Source organism: Microtus oregoni, unplaced genomic scaffold (genome assembly GCF_018167655.1).
Source record: "Microtus oregoni isolate MIOR12 unplaced genomic scaffold, Mior012 000020F_ref0000438, whole genome shotgun sequence".
Classification (NCBI taxonomy): domain Eukaryota; kingdom Metazoa; phylum Chordata; class Mammalia; order Rodentia; family Cricetidae; genus Microtus; species Microtus oregoni.
This window is the reverse complement of record NW_024543079.1, coordinates 13,339,007-13,357,923: the sequence shown is the minus strand read 5'-3', so window position 1 is coordinate 13,357,923 and position 18,917 is coordinate 13,339,007. Positions and strand designations below refer to the sequence as shown.

General features: G+C 46.1%; 1 protein-coding gene across 1 annotated transcript in view; it reads left to right on the top strand.

Moving 5' to 3' along the window:
* Cnbd2 (cyclic nucleotide binding domain containing 2) overlaps positions 1 to 17,010 on the top strand; it is a 55,557-nt gene extending 38,547 nt beyond the window's left edge. The window contains exons 9-12 of the mRNA XM_041670710.1: positions 3,513 to 3,690; positions 5,799 to 5,919; positions 12,082 to 12,245; positions 16,692 to 17,010. Coding sequence (XP_041526644.1) covers positions 3,513 to 3,690; positions 5,799 to 5,919; positions 12,082 to 12,245; positions 16,692 to 17,010 — 782 coding nt within the window. The remainder of the gene's footprint in view (positions 1 to 3,512; positions 3,691 to 5,798; positions 5,920 to 12,081; positions 12,246 to 16,691) is intronic.
* Positions 17,011 to 18,917: the final 1,907 nt, after the last annotated feature.

The following is an 18,917-nucleotide window of genomic DNA, read 5'->3' as shown; positions in this document are numbered from 1 at the left end:
GCTCTCTCTCTATATCTCTCTTCTAACCTGACTATATTCTGCTCTGCTATAGGCAGAAGCAGCTTCTTTATGAACCAATGGTAATAAAACATATTCACAGCATACAGAGGGGAATCCCACATCAGTTAAGAGTCTAGGCTCATGCAAGGTGGTTACGGTGCACATCTTTAATTCCAGCCCTTGGGAGGTAGAGGCAGGTGAATCTCTGAATTTGAGGTCAGCTTGGTCTACAGAATGAGTTCCAGGAAAGCCAGGGCTACATAGAGAAACCCTGCCTTGTTAAAAAAAAAAAAAAAAAAAAAAAAAGAGCGTAGGCTTAGACTACAGGGTCCTATGTGACACTGGACAAATGACTTTGTACATCAGTGTCCTCGGGTCCTATAAAATGCAAATTATGTTCCCTATATCATAGACTCATTTGTATGTTAAACAAATGAACATACAAAACTCATAAACCACCCCCTGGGTGCATGAATTTATGGTAGACACTTGTCACCATTACTGCAAGATGACAGGCAGGCTGAAAAGGATGTCAATTCTCATCAGCCATCCCCCAATACCAGTCCCCTAGGTATAAGGTTGTACTGCACAAGTTTGGATATGCTATGTTTCTATCGTGGACCAGTTCAAAATATTTTTAAGTTTCTCTTTTGATTTTTTTCTTTGACCCACTGAATATTAATCCGGGTGTTATTTGGTTTCCAAGATTTGGGGACCATCCAGCTATCTTTCTCTTTATTATTTCTATGATAAAACATTCGGGACAGTTTGGATCCTCTTGAATGTGTTGAACGTTGTTTTATGGCTCAGAAGGCAATCTATCTTGGTAAATGCTCCATTTGCATTTGAAAAGAATATGCTGGCATCGGCAGCAGCGTGCTGGGAATGTAAGTCAGCTGGGCTGGTGATGGGGAGGAGGGGTCCGTGTCCTTCCTCATTTTCCTCATCTGCTCTATCAGCTGTTAGTATAGATCTGAGAAAATCTCCACCTACTGCTTTCTCTCTCCCCCTACTTTGTCCCCGCCCCCCCCCCTCCAGTATCTGAGGCTGACTTTGACCCATAGAACCTCAGGGCTGAATTCTTCAAGACAAGAAAGCTTGGCTTTGAGGTGTCGAGATTGAGCCTCAGACTGCAAGGCCAGGCGCTCTACCACGAGCTACCTTCTTGACCTAAGATGAACGTCTTTGTCTCTGGTAGCATTCTCTACTCTAAAATCTACTTTTTTCTGATACTATTTTAGCCTCTCCTTTTGATTTAACTTAGCTGCCTTTCATTGCTATTAGTTTGATATTTCTCTTCCTATCATTTTGTGTTTGGTTTTTTTTTTGTATCTTTTATTTAAAATGGCTTTTTCTGTTTTTGTGGCACTGGGGATCAAACCTAGGGTCTACGCATGCCAGGGAAATGCTATACCATTCATCTATAGCCATGCTCACAAAAATGAGTTTACTTAGAAAGTTTTAAACATTTTTGTTTATATTTTTCTTTAGGTTAGAAGGGTGTGTACTTGGATTAGACTAACTGGCTACCAGACCCCGGGGGGCCTCCCGTTTCTAATGCTAAGATTATAGACACATGTACGTGTGCATGTTTGTGTCTGTGAGTGAGCGTGTACACATGCCATGGTGCACCTATGGAACTCAGAGGTCAACTGCAGATGTTGGCTCTTGCCTTCCTCCTTGTTTGATGAGGGTCTCTTGTTTGCCAGAAAGTATGCCAGACTAGCTGTCCCCTGATTGGTTTCTAGTTCCATTTGTTTGGAATATGCTTTTCCATCCTTTCAAGCTATGGTGGCCTCTATCCTTGATGGTGAGGTGCATTTGTTGAAGGCAACTTATAGATGCCATTTATCTATCTGTCTGTCTGTCTATCTGTTTTTCAAGATAGGGTTTTTCTATGTAGAACTGTTTGTCCTGGAACTCACTTTGTAGACTGGGCTAGCCTTGAACTCACAGAGATCTGTCTGCATCTGCTTCCCACGTGCTAGCCAGGATTAAATGTGTGAGCCACCACCATCAGGCAATGCAGTTTATTTTTTTAAGCCAATCTACTGCTCTGTGTCTTTTGATGGAAGAATTGATATCATTAAGCTTCAGAGTTATTATTGAAAGTTGTGTATTAACTCCTGTGTTTGTGTTGATTTTATAGCGTTTGGTGTTTTCCTATTCCTATTGTGCTTACTGTTCTAGTCTGGTTTATTCTTTCCTGTGGCCTCTGGATGTGTTTACCTTTATTTTTTTTTAAAGATTTATTTGCTGGGCGGTGGTGGCATACAACTTTAATCCTAGCACTTGAAAAGTAGAGGCAGGCGGATCTCTGTGGGTTCAAGGCCAGCCTGGTCTACAGAGCGAGTTCTAGGATAGCCAAGGCTGTTAAACAGAGAAACCATGTCTTGAAATTTTTTTTTATTACTTTACATGTATGTATGTGTTCTGTGTGTGCACCCTGGGTTCCCCTGCAACTAGGGTTGCAGACAGTTGTGAGCCACCATGCGGGTGCTGGGAGTCTAATCCAGTGTGAAGGTGTCAGATCCCCTGCAACTGGATCTTCAGACAGTTGTGAGCTGCCATTTGGGTGCTGGGAATTGAACCCGGGTCCTCTGGAAGAGCACTGAGCCACCTCTTCAGCCCCGTGTTTATCTTTCTCTTCTGGCCAAAGGAGTCTATCAAGAACGGGTTAGTGCTCATGAATTCTTTTAGTTTGTGTTCATCGTGGAAAGTATTTCTTTCTCCTTAATTATGACTGTTTTGCTGGCTATAGTAAAGAGGGTTGGCAGTTTCTTTCATTCCCTGAAATCGAGATCTCCCTGACTGTACCTCCCAAATATAGAAAAAGTCAAGGTGTGAGCCAAGATGCCTGGCCTGCCTTGTTTCCTGAGGCAGTCTCTCACTGGTCATAGGGTTTGCCATATCGGCTGGGCTGTCTCTCCCTCCCCAGTGCCGGGGTAAGTACAAGCTACCATGCCCAACTATTTGCATGGGTGCTGCGGATGAATCTCAGAGCTTTGTGGGTGCTAGGCAAGCCCTCTACCAACTGACCTTCATCTCCAGCCCCAAATACGGTCTGGCAGTAGGAAGAGATGGACTCTGAATCGACTAGAACTGAGTTCAAATTAAGCATCAGTCTTTTAGCAGACAACTTGGATTCTCTGGTGTTCACCTCCTCTGTCCTAGGCTAACTGCTCAACTAGATGCAATCATGGAAGGATCTAATGCAGGGCTGCCCCTGAGGGCAGTCTATGAAATCTGCCTCCTTCTCCCTCCTCCTCCTCTTCATTGGCTCTGAAGCCTTAGCAGACACAGAAGTTGCTATTAGGCCAGACTGGCCTCAAACTCACAGAGATCTACCATCTCTGCCTCCCAAGTGCGGGGACTAAAGGCACGTGCCACCACGCCTCTGCTTTCTTTCCCCAGCGTATCAGACGACTTGGGCAGGTTCCGATGGGGTTCTTTCACCGTCCTTGTACTGCCCAAGGCACATTGCTGTGTTTTTCTGTGCTTTCTCTTAATAGTAATCTCTCCTATTGAGAGATTTAAGGAATTCCAGATCAAATCATATCCACTACAAGACTTCAGCTATTTGAAACTTCGGCATATCCAGGAAGTCAGAGGGCAAAAGGGAAAAACCTTCCACGGGAAGATCAACTCAACAGAAAATAGTCTCCCAAAGTTGCTGGGCCCGAAGGTCAGGTAAGATGAGCTCTTAGCTGATAGAGTGGTCTGGGTGGGGGTGTTAAAGATTTTGGAGATGCTGGTGAGGGGCAGAGGTGGCAGGCGGGTCATCCTAGGTGGACAGGTGTGGCTGGCTGGGTTTGTCCTCCAGGACCTGCATCCATTGTCTCCGTCTCACTTGGCTACTTAAGAACAACCACCATTCATTTCCTCAAGGCCACAGTAATGGTTTTTAAAAGGGAGAAAGGATCTTCTGGCTTTCTGTGTCCCTGTTGCTGGGTCCTTTTGACTCAGTGTCTTTAGAAGATTGTCCACCTAGGGGAGCGAGCTCTAGCATGGCAGGTACCAACCCAGTTCAAATCCTGGCTTGGTCACTTGCTTTGGCTGTGTCCCTGGCCAAGGGATCTGACTTCTCTAAGCCTTATGCTTTGTGGGTTTCTGAGTTTCAAGGTCATTATAAGCCAGTGGTTATATGAACTATTGATAAATCATACTTAATGCTGGCAGGATGCTTAGTATCTGGCATTAAGTTATCTAATTAATCTCCACAACGTCCCTAAAGGTGCTCCAGTCATCACTCCGTTTCCAGGCGAGAAAACTAAGCTTCACGGCAAGGTGAAGTTGCTTGTTCAAGGTCACATATTGTAGAAAGTGGTAGAACCAGGATTCAAGCCTGAGCATCTGGTTAAACATCTGTCCCGTCTGCCACGGGTCTCGCTGGCATGCGAAGGAGCCACATTGAGACCTGTGCTCTTGCCTTAACTCAGGACCCGAGGAACAGGAAAAGACTGAGTCAGGAGCACTGCTCACTCCCCCTCCCATTTGAAACTCAAGTATCACAAGGTGTCTAAGCCAGGCAGTGGTAGCACGCGCCTTTAATCCCAGCACTAGGGAGGTAGAGGCGGATAGATCTCTGTGAGTTTGAATTCAGCCTGATCTACATAGTGAGTTCCAGGACAGCCAGAGCTACATCCTTTAAAAAACAAAAACAAACAAAAAACCAAAAAAGACGGTATCAATAATGGGGTTAGTATCACTGTCCTGTTTTTCAATGGCCTCTTCATTTATCCATTAACGCTTCCGATCTGCTGGCTTCCATAAGAAGCAACCCATGACTTCCAGGTTGCCCCCCCCCACCTTTTTTTTTGAAACAGTATTTATCTATAGCTTTGGAGCCTATCCTGGAACTCATTCTGTAGACCAGGCTAGCCTCAACTCACAGAGATCTTCCTGTCTCTCCCTTCCGAGTACTGGGATTAAAGGCATGTGCCATCACTGCCCGGCTACTTGTTTTTCTTCTGATGGAATATTCCCACTTCCAGCTTCCCCTCAGGTAGAGAAAAAACAGACCTAGTGTGTCTGTTGTGAGCCAGTAAGGGAGAAGGGACAAAGGGAGCCAGAAGTAGAAGTTACAGGGCATGCTGGATACACCCCTGTCCCATGCTCTTCTTGGAGGGGCAGGAATGAAACCGCCTATCTTTGTATGAGCTGAGCGAGCCCCAGCTATCCATAGTTCATAATCTTTTCTCTATTTCTTATCACCTGCCTTGCCTCTCTCCTGCTGCCTTAGACAGAAACCAAGGACAGCACAGCAGGGCTGCCTTTGTAAAATTAAGCTCAATTTGAATAGAGTCTAGGGGCTGCAGGCCAAGCAGGGGAACTGGTCTTTATAAACAGAGAGGCAGCCTCTGCTGTGCTCCTAGGTGCCTAGAGCCTCGCCTTTGAACAGTCATTCTGTTTGTGAGCATCTCTGGCTGGTGGGAATTCTTTTCCTTTACTGGGCAGCCTGAACTCTGTGCTTGTACTTCTTGTCCACCAGGCTGCCGCAGCTGCATGGGATCGTCTGCTTTCTGGAAGCAGCCTTCTGGTGGCTAAAAGGTCCCTAGTTCCTTTCTCTCCCAAGTCTAGGCTCTCTGACATTTCTGTGACCCAGCCAGCAGCAGTCAGACTCACTCAGGATTTGGTTTTGAGGTTTTTTTCGCCTTCTTCAGAGGTGCAGATTCTCGGGGGGGGGGGGGGAGGGGGGGGAGGACGACACTCGTCAGCAGTGCCGCGAGGGCTGACTTTTTGGGACCTGATTAGCTGGCTATTTTATGGACCAGTTCTAACAAGCTGTTACATTTCAGATCTAGGTTTGGTCATCCGGTCAAATGTCCCATGGCCAACACCAAGTTCAGTGAACTCCCCAGGGATGCCATAGTGGGGGTCTACATGAAGGTGCACACTCTGAAGGAAGGCGACATTGTGGTAAGTGTACGAGGAGCTTCGATCCCAGGCTAGTGCACAGCACAGATGGGCTGCGGATACTGGGTAACGAGCAGAAAGGCTTAGAAACACATCTTTCCATATTTGATGATATAAGAAATCGTGCAGGGCTGGTAGATGGCTCAGGGGCGAAAGCGCTTCTAGCTGAAGCCTGTCAACCTGACTTAGGTCCCCAGAACACACAGTGAAAGGAGAGAACTGACTCCTGAAAGTTGTCCTTTTAACACACACGCACATATACACACACATGCACATGCACACAAGCACATGCATACACACATGCACACACATACACAACACACACATGCATACACACATGCACACACACAACACACACATGCACACACATATGATAAAAGAAAATAATTTTTTTTAATTTTTGTTTTTTTAAGAGAGGGTCTCTTTATGTAACAGCTCTGGCTGTCCTGAACTTGTTTTGTAGCCCAGGCTGGCCTTGAACTCATAGAGCTTTGCCTGCCTCTGCCTCCCAACTGCCAGGATTAAAAGCATGTACTACCACTGCCCGGCTTAAATTAAAATTAAATTAAATTCAAATTAGAGTAAATTAAAATTTTTAAGAAAATAAAGAAATAGCCGGGCGGTGGTGGCGCACGCCTTTAATCCCAGCACTCGGGAGGCAGAGGCAGGCGGATCTCTGTGAGTTCGAGGCCAGCCTGGTCTACAAGAGCTAGTTCCAGGACAGGAATCAAAAAAGCTACAGAGAAACCCTGTCTCGAAAAATAAAAAAAAAAAAGAAAATAAAGAAATAAAAGACTTTAATTCGCGGTGGCGCATGCTTTGGGAAGTGAGGCAGGCAGGTCTTTCTGAGTTTGAGGCTACCCAGGTCTAGATAGTGAGTTCTGGGTCAACCAGGATTACATAGTAAGATCCTGCCTCAAAAAAAGTAAAACAATAAAATAATGACATGATAAAGATATTGTGGTTGATCTTTTAGGAATCTATATATTGGGGTTCATGAAAGCAGAGGGGAGGGAGACTTTAAGAGAGTTACAAAATAATATAAAATTACAAAATATGGGAAAGTGCTATCTGACAAGGCAGCAGAGGGTGGGTAACTGGGGAGAGAAAAGGAACCAGTTGGAGATGATGAGGCCGGGGGACAGGTGGGGGAAGGGAACAACTAAAAATAATCCCTACATGTAGCTATGGCAGTGCAGTGTGACTTGGAGCTGGGAAAAGCCCAGTTGGCAAGATGCTAGGTATGAGCATGGATAACTGAATTTGAGCCAGAGCCCATGGGAGAAAACTGGGTGTGGTGGCTCTCGGGAGGCAGAGGCAGGTGAGCCCCTGCTTAGTGAGCTGTGTGGTTTGAAAGAAAATGGCCCCCAAAGGGAGTGGCACTATTAGGAGTAAGTGTGGTCTTATTGGAAGACGTGAGTCACTGTGGAGGTGGTCTTTGAAGTTTCGTATATGTTCAACCCGTGTCCAGTGAGATAGACCACTTCCTGTTGCTGTGAGACAATCTGTAAGAGCTCTCTCAGCTACTCTAGCATGTCCGCCTGCATGCTGCCTTGCTTCCCGCCGTGACAGTAATGGAGTAAACTCTGAATTGTAAGCTGCCAGCACAATTAAATGTTTTCTTTCATAAGCGTTGCCATGGTCAAGCCAGGTGGTGGTTTTGCATGCCTTTAATCCTAGCGCTCGGGAGGCAGAGGCAGGTGGGTCTCTGTGAGTTCGAGGCCAGCCTGGTCTACAAGAGCTGGTTCCAGGACAGGCTCCAAAGCTACAGAGAAACCCTATCTCAAAAAAAGCATAAAAAAAAAAAGAGTTGTGGTCATGGTGTCTCTTCACAGCAATGGAAAACCCTAAGTCATGATCTTCAGGCCAAAGAGCCCCTGTCTCAAAATACAAGGTGGATGTCTCCCGAGGATGACACCTGAGACTAGCCTTGGTCTTCCACGTGCATGCACACACGGAAAGATGCCATGATGAAATAACTTCCAAAGCCTTTCCAAATAAAAATCTTAAACATAAAATGTCCTTATTGAGGAGATACCAATAAAATATTTATAAAGGAGTCTGGTGAGGTGGAACATATCTATGGTGCCGAAACAAGAGGACTGTGGATTTGAGGCAATCCTGAGCTGCACAGGGATGCCCTGCCTTACAAACAAACAAATTTGTAAATGAGGCTGCAGATGCTGCTTGGTGATGCACACTTGTCTGGGTACCTGGGTTCAATCCCCAGCACCGTTGTGAGGGACTGGAGAGAGAGACGGAGTGGGAGAGAGAAAGGGGGGGGGGGCTGGAAGATGGCTAGTTCCTTTAGAGCTCTTCTTTCAGAGGACCTGGGTTCACTTCCAGCACTAACGTGGCAGCTCACAGCCACCTGTAATTCCAGTTCCCGGAGACCCAACATCCTCTTCTGATCTCTGGGCAGCTGCATGCACTCAGGTGCACACGCGTATACAATAAATAAACAAATCTGTTTTAAAAAGCAAAGAAAGGAGAAATGTCTAGGTGAAAGTGCTGGCCATCCTTTCAAACAGCGGAGAGAGAGCGAGTCAAGGACCCGCCTCTTAGTAAGCTTTTTCAGCTCTCTGCTCCAAAGTCCTAGTGTGCAGTACAGTAAGAGTAGACAGGGAATAAAAACGTATAAAGATCGAAAGCTGGGCCTTGTGTTACAGATCTGCAGTCCCAGGTACTTGAGAGGCTGCAGCAGAATTGCAAGTTCAAGATCAGCTTGAGAGAGAGAGAAAGAGAGGAGAGAGGCTCTTGCTATTTTATTATAACTGGCCTGATCTGGAACTCAAACTAGACCCATCTACCCCTGCACTCTAAGTGTTGGGGTTGACTGACTATGTCTGGCTAAAAATAAAATATATATATTAGCCATATATATAATTTGATATATATGTTTTTCTCTGTGTAGCCCTGACTGTCCCGGGACTCACAATGTAAACCAAACTGGCCCTGAACTTGGAGATCAGGTTGCCTTTGTGTCCTCAGTACTGGGATTAAAGGCATGTGTCACCACTGCCTGAAAAATACTTATTTTTATTTTATTTGTATTTTTTTTGCCCAAATATCTGTGTGTATATCATGTGTGCAGTGTCTGCTGAGGAGGGTACTGGGTCCTGGGTACTGGGAGGTACAGATGGTTTAAAACTGTATACCCAGGCCCTCTGGAAGAGCAGCAAGTACTCTTAACCACTGAGCTGTTTCTCCAGCCCCTAAAACAAAATCTTAAAACGAAGGACTCGGGGGGCTGGAGAAATGGCTCAGAGGTTAAGAGCATTGCCTGCTCTTCCAAAGGTCCTGAGTTCAATTCCCAGCAACCACATGGTGGCTCACAACCATCTGTAATGGGGTCTGGTGCCCTCTTCTGGCCTGCAGGCATACACACAGACAGAATATTGTATACATAACAAATAAATAAATATTAAAAAAAAACGAAGGACTCATTTGGGCAGTAGTGGCGCACCCCTTTAATCTCAGCACTCAGGAGGCAGAGGCAGGTGGATCTCTGAGAGTTCGAGGACAGGCTGTTCTACAGAGCTAGTTCCAGGGCAGCCAGGGATACACAGAAACCCTCTCTCAAAAAGTAAAAGCAAACTAACTAACTGACTAACAAGAAGGTCTCGGTATGAAAATGTAAGAATTTAGCCAGGTGCAGGCCACACACCTATAATCCAGAATGCAGGGGGCTAAGATGGGGGAATTGTGAGTTCATTGCCAACCTGAGGTACACAGGACTGTCTTTAATTATATGATTTCAAACCTGTGACAGGGAAAAGGTAAAGCTTTAGTAAAATGTTAGTGGTCACTGGAGACTTAGCGTTCAGGGCACGGGGTGAGCTAGCAGCATGTAGAGCGTTGTCAGGCAGAAGGGTGTTGGCTTAGACTGTAACAGACAAAGATTTTAGATATTGTCAACACCCATAGGACTTTGCAGCACACAGACATGGCTGGCCTCTGGTGGGTTTAAATGTTTATTTTTGTCATACTGGAGATTAGACCTAGGGTTTCACACATGCTAAGCAGATTGCTCTGCCACTGAACTACATCCCCAAGAATGAATCTTTTTCCTTTCTTTCTTTTTTGATTTTCAGAAAGGGTCTTAATCTGTATGTAGCTCAGGCTGGCCTGTACCTTACTATGTAGCACAGGCTGGCTTTGAATTTCTGGGTGATTCAGCCTCCTGAGGGCTGAATACATACATACATACATACATACATACATACATGCATAATATGTACATACCTATACACATACGTATGCTTGTAATACACACACACACACACACACACACACACACATATGTACTTAAATGTTACACCTGGAATTAAGAGTGAATTTGATGTGGGATGTCCTTCTGTAAATGTGTTGCTTTTATTGGTTAATGAATAAAGCTGTTTTGGCCAATGGCTTAGCAGAGTAAAGCCAGGTGGGAAATGTGAACAGAGATAAAGGGAGAGAGTAGGCGGAGTCAAGGAGATGCCACGTAGCTGCGGAAGGAGAAAAATGCCAGAACATTGCCAGTTAGACACAGGTGATACATAGATGAATAGAAATGGATTAATTTAAGCTGTAAGAGCTAGCTAGCTAGGAATATGCCTAAGCCATTGACCAAAAAGTTTGTAATTAATATAGTTTCTGTGTGGTTGATTATTCAGGTTTGGCCAGGGAAACAAAAGCAAAAACATATTCTCCATTTACAGCCCATGGGGAAGGTTGGGAATGGCTGGAAAGGGAAAGGCCTAGGAGATGATTGGCTCTATTTTTCCTTTTTTAAGTATTAAGAGAAAATGGGCAGGGTGGTGTTGGTGCACGCCTTTAGTCCTAGCAGTTGGGAGGCAGAGGCTGGCAGATCTTAGTGAGTTTGAGGCCAGCCTGGTCTACAGAGCAAGTTCCAGGACAACCCTGTCTCAAACAGATAAACAAAAAACAAACAAGAAGAAGGAAAAACAAAGAAGATGACAAGAAAACGGGTTTGCTCAGCAGAGAGAGGTGTTGGAGGGCCAGGCATGGCGGTATTGTACCTGTTCTGGCACTCAGAAGGCCAAGGGAAGACCATCACTCAGACCCGGGCAAGCTTGGGCAATAGACCAAGACTCCATCCACAATGAATTAATGAGGATAGATTTGAGATTGGACATGGAGAAAGTTAAAGCATAGTGGTGTGAGGGTCCTAAGAGCCGAACCTGCTGTATGGTGGTAGGACAGAGGACCTAGAGGGCCCTGTTTCTCCAGGACCGGGTACTATGTTGGTGTTTCTACACCCCAATAAGCCTCTCCACGGCTGCAGCCAAATCAGACCAGATCAAACCGAATTAGAAAAAGCCCAGGTGGTAGTACACATCTTTAATCCTGACACTCGGGAGACAGGTGGATCTCTGTGAGTGAATTCCAGGGGGGAAAAAAAGGAAAAGAAAGAAAAAACTCAAAACCCAGGTTTAATGGGTAAAACGCTCCTGGATGATCTTCTGGCACCCCAGAGAGGAGAGGGGGAAAAGAGACTGAAAAACCACATGTCTGTTTTCTGTGGGGGCAGTTTAAATATCCTGTGGGAATGGTCTTGAGCATCTCTAGGGGAGGAATCATGTTTGTAGGACTTTCTGAGATGAGGTAGGGTTTGGGGAGAGAGAGATGGAGGTGGAGCTTCCATCAGAACATTCCAGACTCTTTGGATATATGGATGCCAAGGGCTGGGGTGGAACTTGCACCAGAACATCCCAGACTCTTTAGATATATGGATGCCAGTTTATGTCTGGCTGCTTCCTGCAGGCATAGGGTGATGTGGGGAAGGAGGGGAGCTGGGAGTCTGTGGGCTCATGCAGAGTTGGAGGTATGGGGGAGTTGGAGGTATGGAGGAGGGGAGCTGGGAGTCTGTGGGCTCATGCAGAGTTGGAGGTATGGGGGAGGAAGCGTTCAGTTAGCTGCCATCCTGGAGACCTCAGACATCCAGATCTAACTTACATGCTCTCAAAGTTAAGCCCAAGCAACGTTTGTCTAACTTGGATATACCTACCAGTGGGTAACAAATGGAGCCCTGGACTGCCTTCCTTGTCAGCACACATAGCCCCAGAAAGACCCTTCCTCCTCAGGCCTCATGTTTCCCATCCAGAATCTGCAGGCAGATCTGGCTACTGTGAGGTTTAACTTTCTGTCACTTCTCCCTAGGGCATTCACCAGGCCTTTCTTCCAGAAAGTATGCGTGACCTCCGACCTCTCATCCTTTTGAGCATGGGAACAGAGCTCATACGGGTGAGAAAAGAAAAGTTCTGTGAGTTGATTGACGGGGAGACGAAAGAAAAGATGATAAAGATGGACGTGGATTATCCCAGGTCAGTGCTGGAAATGTACACAAGTCCTTTGGAGCCACTGAACGAGGTTTTCCATTAGCGAAAGAAAGTGTTTTGTTAATTCTCTTGATTTTCTCCCCATCCCTCTGTCTCACCCTTGTCCCCTTCTGCCCCGCCCCTTGTATAGTCTTGATGCTAAGTAAGATTCTAGTGCAAACTAGAGAAACAACAAGATGAATTTACTAAACCCTGGACTGGACTGACCTGTTGCTCAGGGCAGTTGGCATTTAAGTAGGAGATACTGAAGAGGGCAAGACAGCTCATGCCTGTAATCTCAGCACGTGGGAGGTAGAGGCAGGAGGTTGCGAGTTTAAGACTATATAGTGAGTTTGAGACCAGTCTGAGCTACACAAGGCCCTGTCTGAAAACTCAGAAGAAACTGAGTAGATTTAAGAAAACTCATGAGCAAATCAAAGAACAGTTTTTATGTAGATATGGCTGTTAGGTATAATCTTAAGAGGAGCCTCTCCATCCATGCCAAATAACTCCAATTAAACCAGATTAGACCTAATCAAGCCCACATTTAATGAATGCAATGCTCCCGGGTGGTGGGGAGCATGGGGGGGGGGGGGTACCGTGCAAAACCCGTGACCATGGAACAACCCTAAATAGCCTGTGGGAGTGGTCCTGACCCTCCCTGGGGAGGGGTCGGGCTTTCCCGGAGGTGGAGTCCAGACCAAGGCAACTCCCAGGGGGAGGAGGCTTGAGATGGAGCTTTCTGGCTCCCTTGGCGCCCCAAGGATGACTGCCAGAGGCTGGGGTGATGCTTCCAGTCATCCAGTGGCCAAACTTGGGGCTGTTGGTGAGAGAAACAAGTTGAAAATCTTTGGCAGCTTCTTCCAGCCTCAGGGTGCCATTCTCTTCTGGATCTTGAGTATGACTCTATTAAAAATGGTCTTCTGGCCCCGCGACGGTGGCGCACGCCTTTAATCCCAACACTAGGGAGGTAGAAGCAGGCGGAGCTCTGTGAGTTTGGGGCCAACCTGATCTACAAGAGCTAGTTCCAGGACAGCTATGACGGTTACACAGAGAAACACCATCTCGATGATGCATGGGGCAGGGCGGTGTTTGTGAAGGTCAGATTCCTGAAGGTTTTTTTTTTTTTTTTAAGATTTATTTATTGGGAGCTGGAGAGATGGCTCAGAGGTTAAGAGCATTGCCTGCTCTTTCAGAGGTCCTGAGTTCAATTCCCAGTAACCACATGGTGGCTCACAACCATCTGTACTGAGATCTGGTGCCCTCCTCTGGCGTGTGGGCATACATCAAGGCAGAATGTTGTATACATGCTGGGAATTGAACTCAGGACCTCTGGAAGAGCAGCCAGTGCTCTTAACCTCTGAGCCATCTCTCCAGCCCCCCTGAAGGTTTTCTTTAGCTGCCCTGTGCAGCTGTTTGGAGCAGTTGCCCCTTGCACTGCTGGGCAAGCGCCGCCTTGTGCCGCCATGATGCTGCCAGGCAGGATTCTGCATTTGCTAATTGTTGAGCTTGTGGTTTCCTGGACAGCCCCAGCACGTGGGAGACAGAGCCATCGTGCAGCTCAGATATCCTTAAACGGCGGCGCCTGTCCCGCGAATGCCTTCACGGCCCGGGTCAGGGCACACTGGGCAAAACAAAGAGCTGACCATAGTGGCATAGTCACAGTGTAGGAGAGGCTAGGGTATGGAGCTAGACGCTCGTTGTTCTGTTTACTCAAAAGAATAGACTAGAAGTCAGTGTGACCCTCAGCGACCGTGGGTGACATGCGGTTTTTTCTGTCTTGGACTCTGGGTCCAAAAATAAGAGGTCCCGTAGGAATGTGTAATTATGTGCTTATCCCTCATAGGTTTTTGGCAAGTTCCTTTGGCCTCTCCAAGCCCATGGTTCACATCTGTGAAATGGGTTAGTTGTGAAAACAAAAAAACTCGACCCATGTAGCTGGGCGTGACGGCTCATGCCTTTGATCTCAGCAAAACAAAAGAAAATGGGGCTGGAGAGATGGCAGGAGGTAGAGGCAGGCAGATTTTTTTGAGTTCGAAGCTAGCCTGGTCTACAAAGGGAGTTCCAGGACAGCTAGAGCTGGAAACACAGGTTTCAAGAAACCCTGTCTTGAAAAACAGAAAAAACAAACAAACAAAACCAAAAAGACTCAGCCAGTGTATGGGCCGTGGGCACATGATTTCTGTGTTGTGTAAGGAGATGTGCTTTAACAGAACTTTGAAGAGGAAACTGTCCATCCATGTGCTGGTAAACGGCTGCCAACCAGGTTGCTAAGAGGCAGGGGACAACCTTGCCAAGGAACATGTGCTGATTTCTGTGGTGTGACTATACCAACCAGCCAATTGCCAGCTACCAACACGAAGTCACTCAAGATAGATGGCACTGAGAAGAGAGGCCCACAGTTAGCTTTCCGGACTGGGCAGGGACGTTACTGAGACCTGAAGGACCTTAGAGCCCATTCTGACTGTTGGGTGTTTTCTTAGGTTGAGTTCTAGGGATCACAGTTGCTTTGTCCTGATCAACATTGTTTAGCTGGGACCATTCATGGTTACCAGTGAGGTGTTGGGCTTGCGCGCTTGGACAGGTGAGGCCAGATGAGTCAGAGGAAGTTTGGAATGCCCTTCCCTTGCTGAGGTATCAGAAGGAATGAGCCGGTAAGCACTGAACCCTGCTGCTCTACCTTCTCACCCCCAGGTGCTGCGAGGGAGGGGCCCAGGTAGGATTAGGACATCAGGACCAGCCCAGGGCAGCCACTCTCTATTTCTCTCAGATTTTTCTGTTCTGAACATTTCATATAAAAGAATTATTTTGTAGCCGGGTGGTGGTGGTGCATGCCTTTAATCCCAGCACTCAGGAGGCAGAGGCAGGCAGATCTTTGTGAGTTCGAGGTCAACCTGGTCTACAAGAGCTAGTTCCAGGACAGGCTCCAATGCTACAGATAAACCCAGCCCCCCCCCAAAAAAAAACCCCAAAATAAACAAAGAATAATTTTGTGTGTGTGTGCAAGACATAGAGAGAGAGACAGAGAGAGAGAGAGACAGAGACAGAGAGACAGAGACAGAGAGAGAGACAGAGAAAGACAGTCTATCCATCAGCTGATAGACATTTGGATTGTTCTGCTCTCCACTATTATGACTGATGTGTCTCTGAGCATTCTTGTACAGGTTTGTATATGAACATATTTTCGTTTCTCTTAAGTATACTTCTGATGGCAAACTGCCGAGTCATGTGGTAACTGTATGTTTAACCTTCTGAGAAGTTGTCAAACTGTTTTCCAAAGTGGCTGCACCAGCTTACATCCCTCAGCCCTGGGGACCCTCCCTCCAGACTCAGAGCATCTCCATGCTTCTGATGGTAGCCATCTTAGTGTGTGTGAGTGGTCTTGCCCCGGTGGTACCCTCCTCCCACTGTAGCTTTTATTGACAAAAAGCTGATGATCAACAGCTACATTATTTTTTTTTTCTGATAGGATCTTGCTTTGTAGCCCACTCTATCCTAGAACTTGCTGTGTAGATCATGCTGGCCTCAAACTCATGACCCTCCTGTCTCTTGAGTGCTGAGATTACCGGCGTGTGCCATGACCAGCTTTCCAATAGCGTATGTTTATTATTTTCATTTATTTTATTATTGTGAGTGTCTTCATGTATTCATGTGTGGTACATATGCTTGGGTACACAGAGGATAACTTTGTGAGTTAGTGTTCTCTTTCCATCTTCACATGGGTTCTGGGAATTGAATCCTGGTTACCAAACTTGCATGGCAAGCACTTACCCACTGAGCCATCTTGCTGGCCTTGGTTTGTTTGGCATTTTTGTTTGTTTGTTTTTATTTTTCAAGACAGGTTTTCTGTGTAACAGTCCTAGCTGTCCTGGAACTCACTTTGTAGACCAGGCTGGAACCCCTAGAGATCCACCTGCCTCTGCCTCCCAAGTACTGGGATTAAAAATGAGTGCCATCAAGGCCCAGTTTTGTTTGGCCTTTTTGAAACACAGTTTTACTATGTAGCCCAGGCTACTTTCAAATTCATCATGTAGTTCAGCCTCGCCTCAAATTCAGTGATCCTCCTGTATCCATGTTTGAAGTACTGAAATTCTAGGCATATACCACCATCTCCATTTTATCCACCAAAATTAGCTTCAATCCACTTTATTGGATTCAGTATATCAAAAGTATTCTTTCGACACATTAATTTTAAAATTAATAATTCATATTTCTTTGTGTTGTGGGTCTAACTTATACTGGCCACATTTCCAGCACTGAGCAGCTCACCAGGGACTCCTGGCCTGACCGGAGAGCAGCATAGACTTAAAGGAATGAGTTGGCAGAAAGGCAAAGAAGGTGGAGGATGTGGGAAAGCGCAGAGCCGGGAAGCAGGGCGTGTTTAGTGTTGGAAAGGAAGGGTGAAAGCCTCCATCCAGGCCTTGGAGTGTAGCTTCTGTGTTTACCCTTCAGTGACGAAGAGTTGTGTCAGAGATACCTGAAGGAAAACAACTGGAATATCTTCCGGAAGGATCTGCTGCGGCTGCTGGTGAAGCCCCTCAATGAGCAACCGTACATCCCCATCCAGACCAAGAAGAAAGAGATCTACGACCCGAGGTCTTTGATCCTGGATTTGTGTAACCTCAACAAGAGAGTGAAACAACGTTATCCTGTTTTTATGGTGCCCCAGAAATATCTACCCCCCTTGAGGATTGTCCAGACTATTTCAGCACCCCGTCGTAAAATCCAAGAACTCCTTCCTCAGTATAAAAATGCAGGAGTCCTTCTTTAGAATCAATAAAGCACATTAGGATTGGCTTCTCTGTTTCCTGGATGGCCACAGGGGAGTTGCAGGCTTAGGATGGGCAAGGCTGGAGGACTCAGCCAGTGACTTGAGAGGCATGATCTCCCATAGCACTTGTGGGATGCAAAGAGACGTGGATGCCCAGGAGGCTGGGGTGTAGGGATAAATCCCGCCCCTTAGGGGGCGTGTTCGCCTCGGGCTAATGTCTGCCTATAAATTTGGCGAGCTTGCTCCGAGCTGTCTCTTCTGCTTTCCTGGTCTCCGCAGGAACGGTGGTTCTGTAAGTCTATTTCTACATTAAAACTATGTATATTTTTACAATCTGTCTGCATTCGTTTACGCCGCTACATTTTGGCGTCCAACGTCAGGCTATTTTGCCCCCGACTCAAGCGGGTAGCCCACTAGCTAACACAGCACCCTCCCGGGTGCTGTTTTTCAGTTCATGACTCCGGCCCCAGTGCCGAGTCCGAGACATACTCGGCAACACAGGCCCATTCTGCCTGCCTTGGATAAGTTTTGCAGCGGAACCCCACTGCCTGAATTAGCAGAAGCTCAAGTACCTGCGGTTTTGCAACAAAAGCTGCCACAGTGTCAGATTTGGTCTGATACAAAGTGACTTGACCGGGCAGTGGTGGCACACACTTTTGATACCAGCACTTGGGAAGCAGAGGCAGGCGGATCTCTGTGAGTTTGAGGCCTGCCAGGCCGTGGTAGTGCACGCCTTTAATCCCAGCACTTGGGAGGCAGAGACAGGCGGATCTCTGTGAGTTCGAGGCCAGCCTGGTCTACAAGAGCTAGTTCTAAGACAGGCTCCAAAAACATAGAAACCACCACTGGCAGGAACCGATCATTGCAGGTAAAAAAATTTTCTTTTATAAATAAAATGTCTGAACACATTACTGTTCAAGAATTTAACAGTTTTTTAAATTGTACCATGTGGGAGATTTTACAAGAGGTGTCTATCACCCCACATCTATGGATCCTTCTGGGATTCGTAGTTTTCATTGGCACCAAATGGTTTGATAATAGAAATATGATAAAGTCTTTACGAGACGAATCCAGGATTCTTAAGGCAGAGATTGAACGCTTAAAAACAATTGAGAATGATAACAATCTTCTCAAGAATCAGTTTGAAGTTCTCCAGGCTGATAACAATCTTCTCAAGAATCAGTTTGAAGTTCTCCAGACTGATAACAATCTTCTCGAGAATCAGTTTGAAGTTCTCCAGGCTGATAACAATCTTCTCAAGAATCAGTTTGAAGTTCTCCAGGCTGATGTTAAGGAGAAATTCATTACTATGGAAGAGGGAACAGCTGATCTGGACCATAAGATTCAGTCCCTTTCTGTAGGAAATGAAACATTAACTGAGAGAATCAAAACTGCTGAATGTGACAATCGGATTTTGTCTAAAGCTTATGACAGATTTACAGAAAGATTGTCAATACAAGAAGGCACGGTTTATGCCATAAAAATTATGTCCAAAGATGAGATGTTATCTCTAACGGACAAACTTCATACTTTAGAATCCTCAATGAAGGCTTTGGAACATAATTCTGGACAGGAGATTCAGACATTGCAGAAGGCAATGGTGAATAGAATTGAAAAGATTGAGGAATTTCTAAATTCTGATGAAGAAGAGCAAAGGGTAGAAAGGCAAATTTTAACTACATCTGTGGGTAAGTCTCTCCGGGACAATTTCCACAAAGCTCCACCTACAGCTCTACCTGCCTTTCCAGTAATAACAACAGAGAAGGTGATTGGTTCCAAAAACCCTAGGGTCATCAAGGAGGATACATGGGAGCCTGTCCGTATGAATGATCTCAAGGAAATAAAACAGGCTGTCATGACTTTTGGGATGCAAGCCTCTTTTGTTAAAGAGATGCTAAGATCTTGGG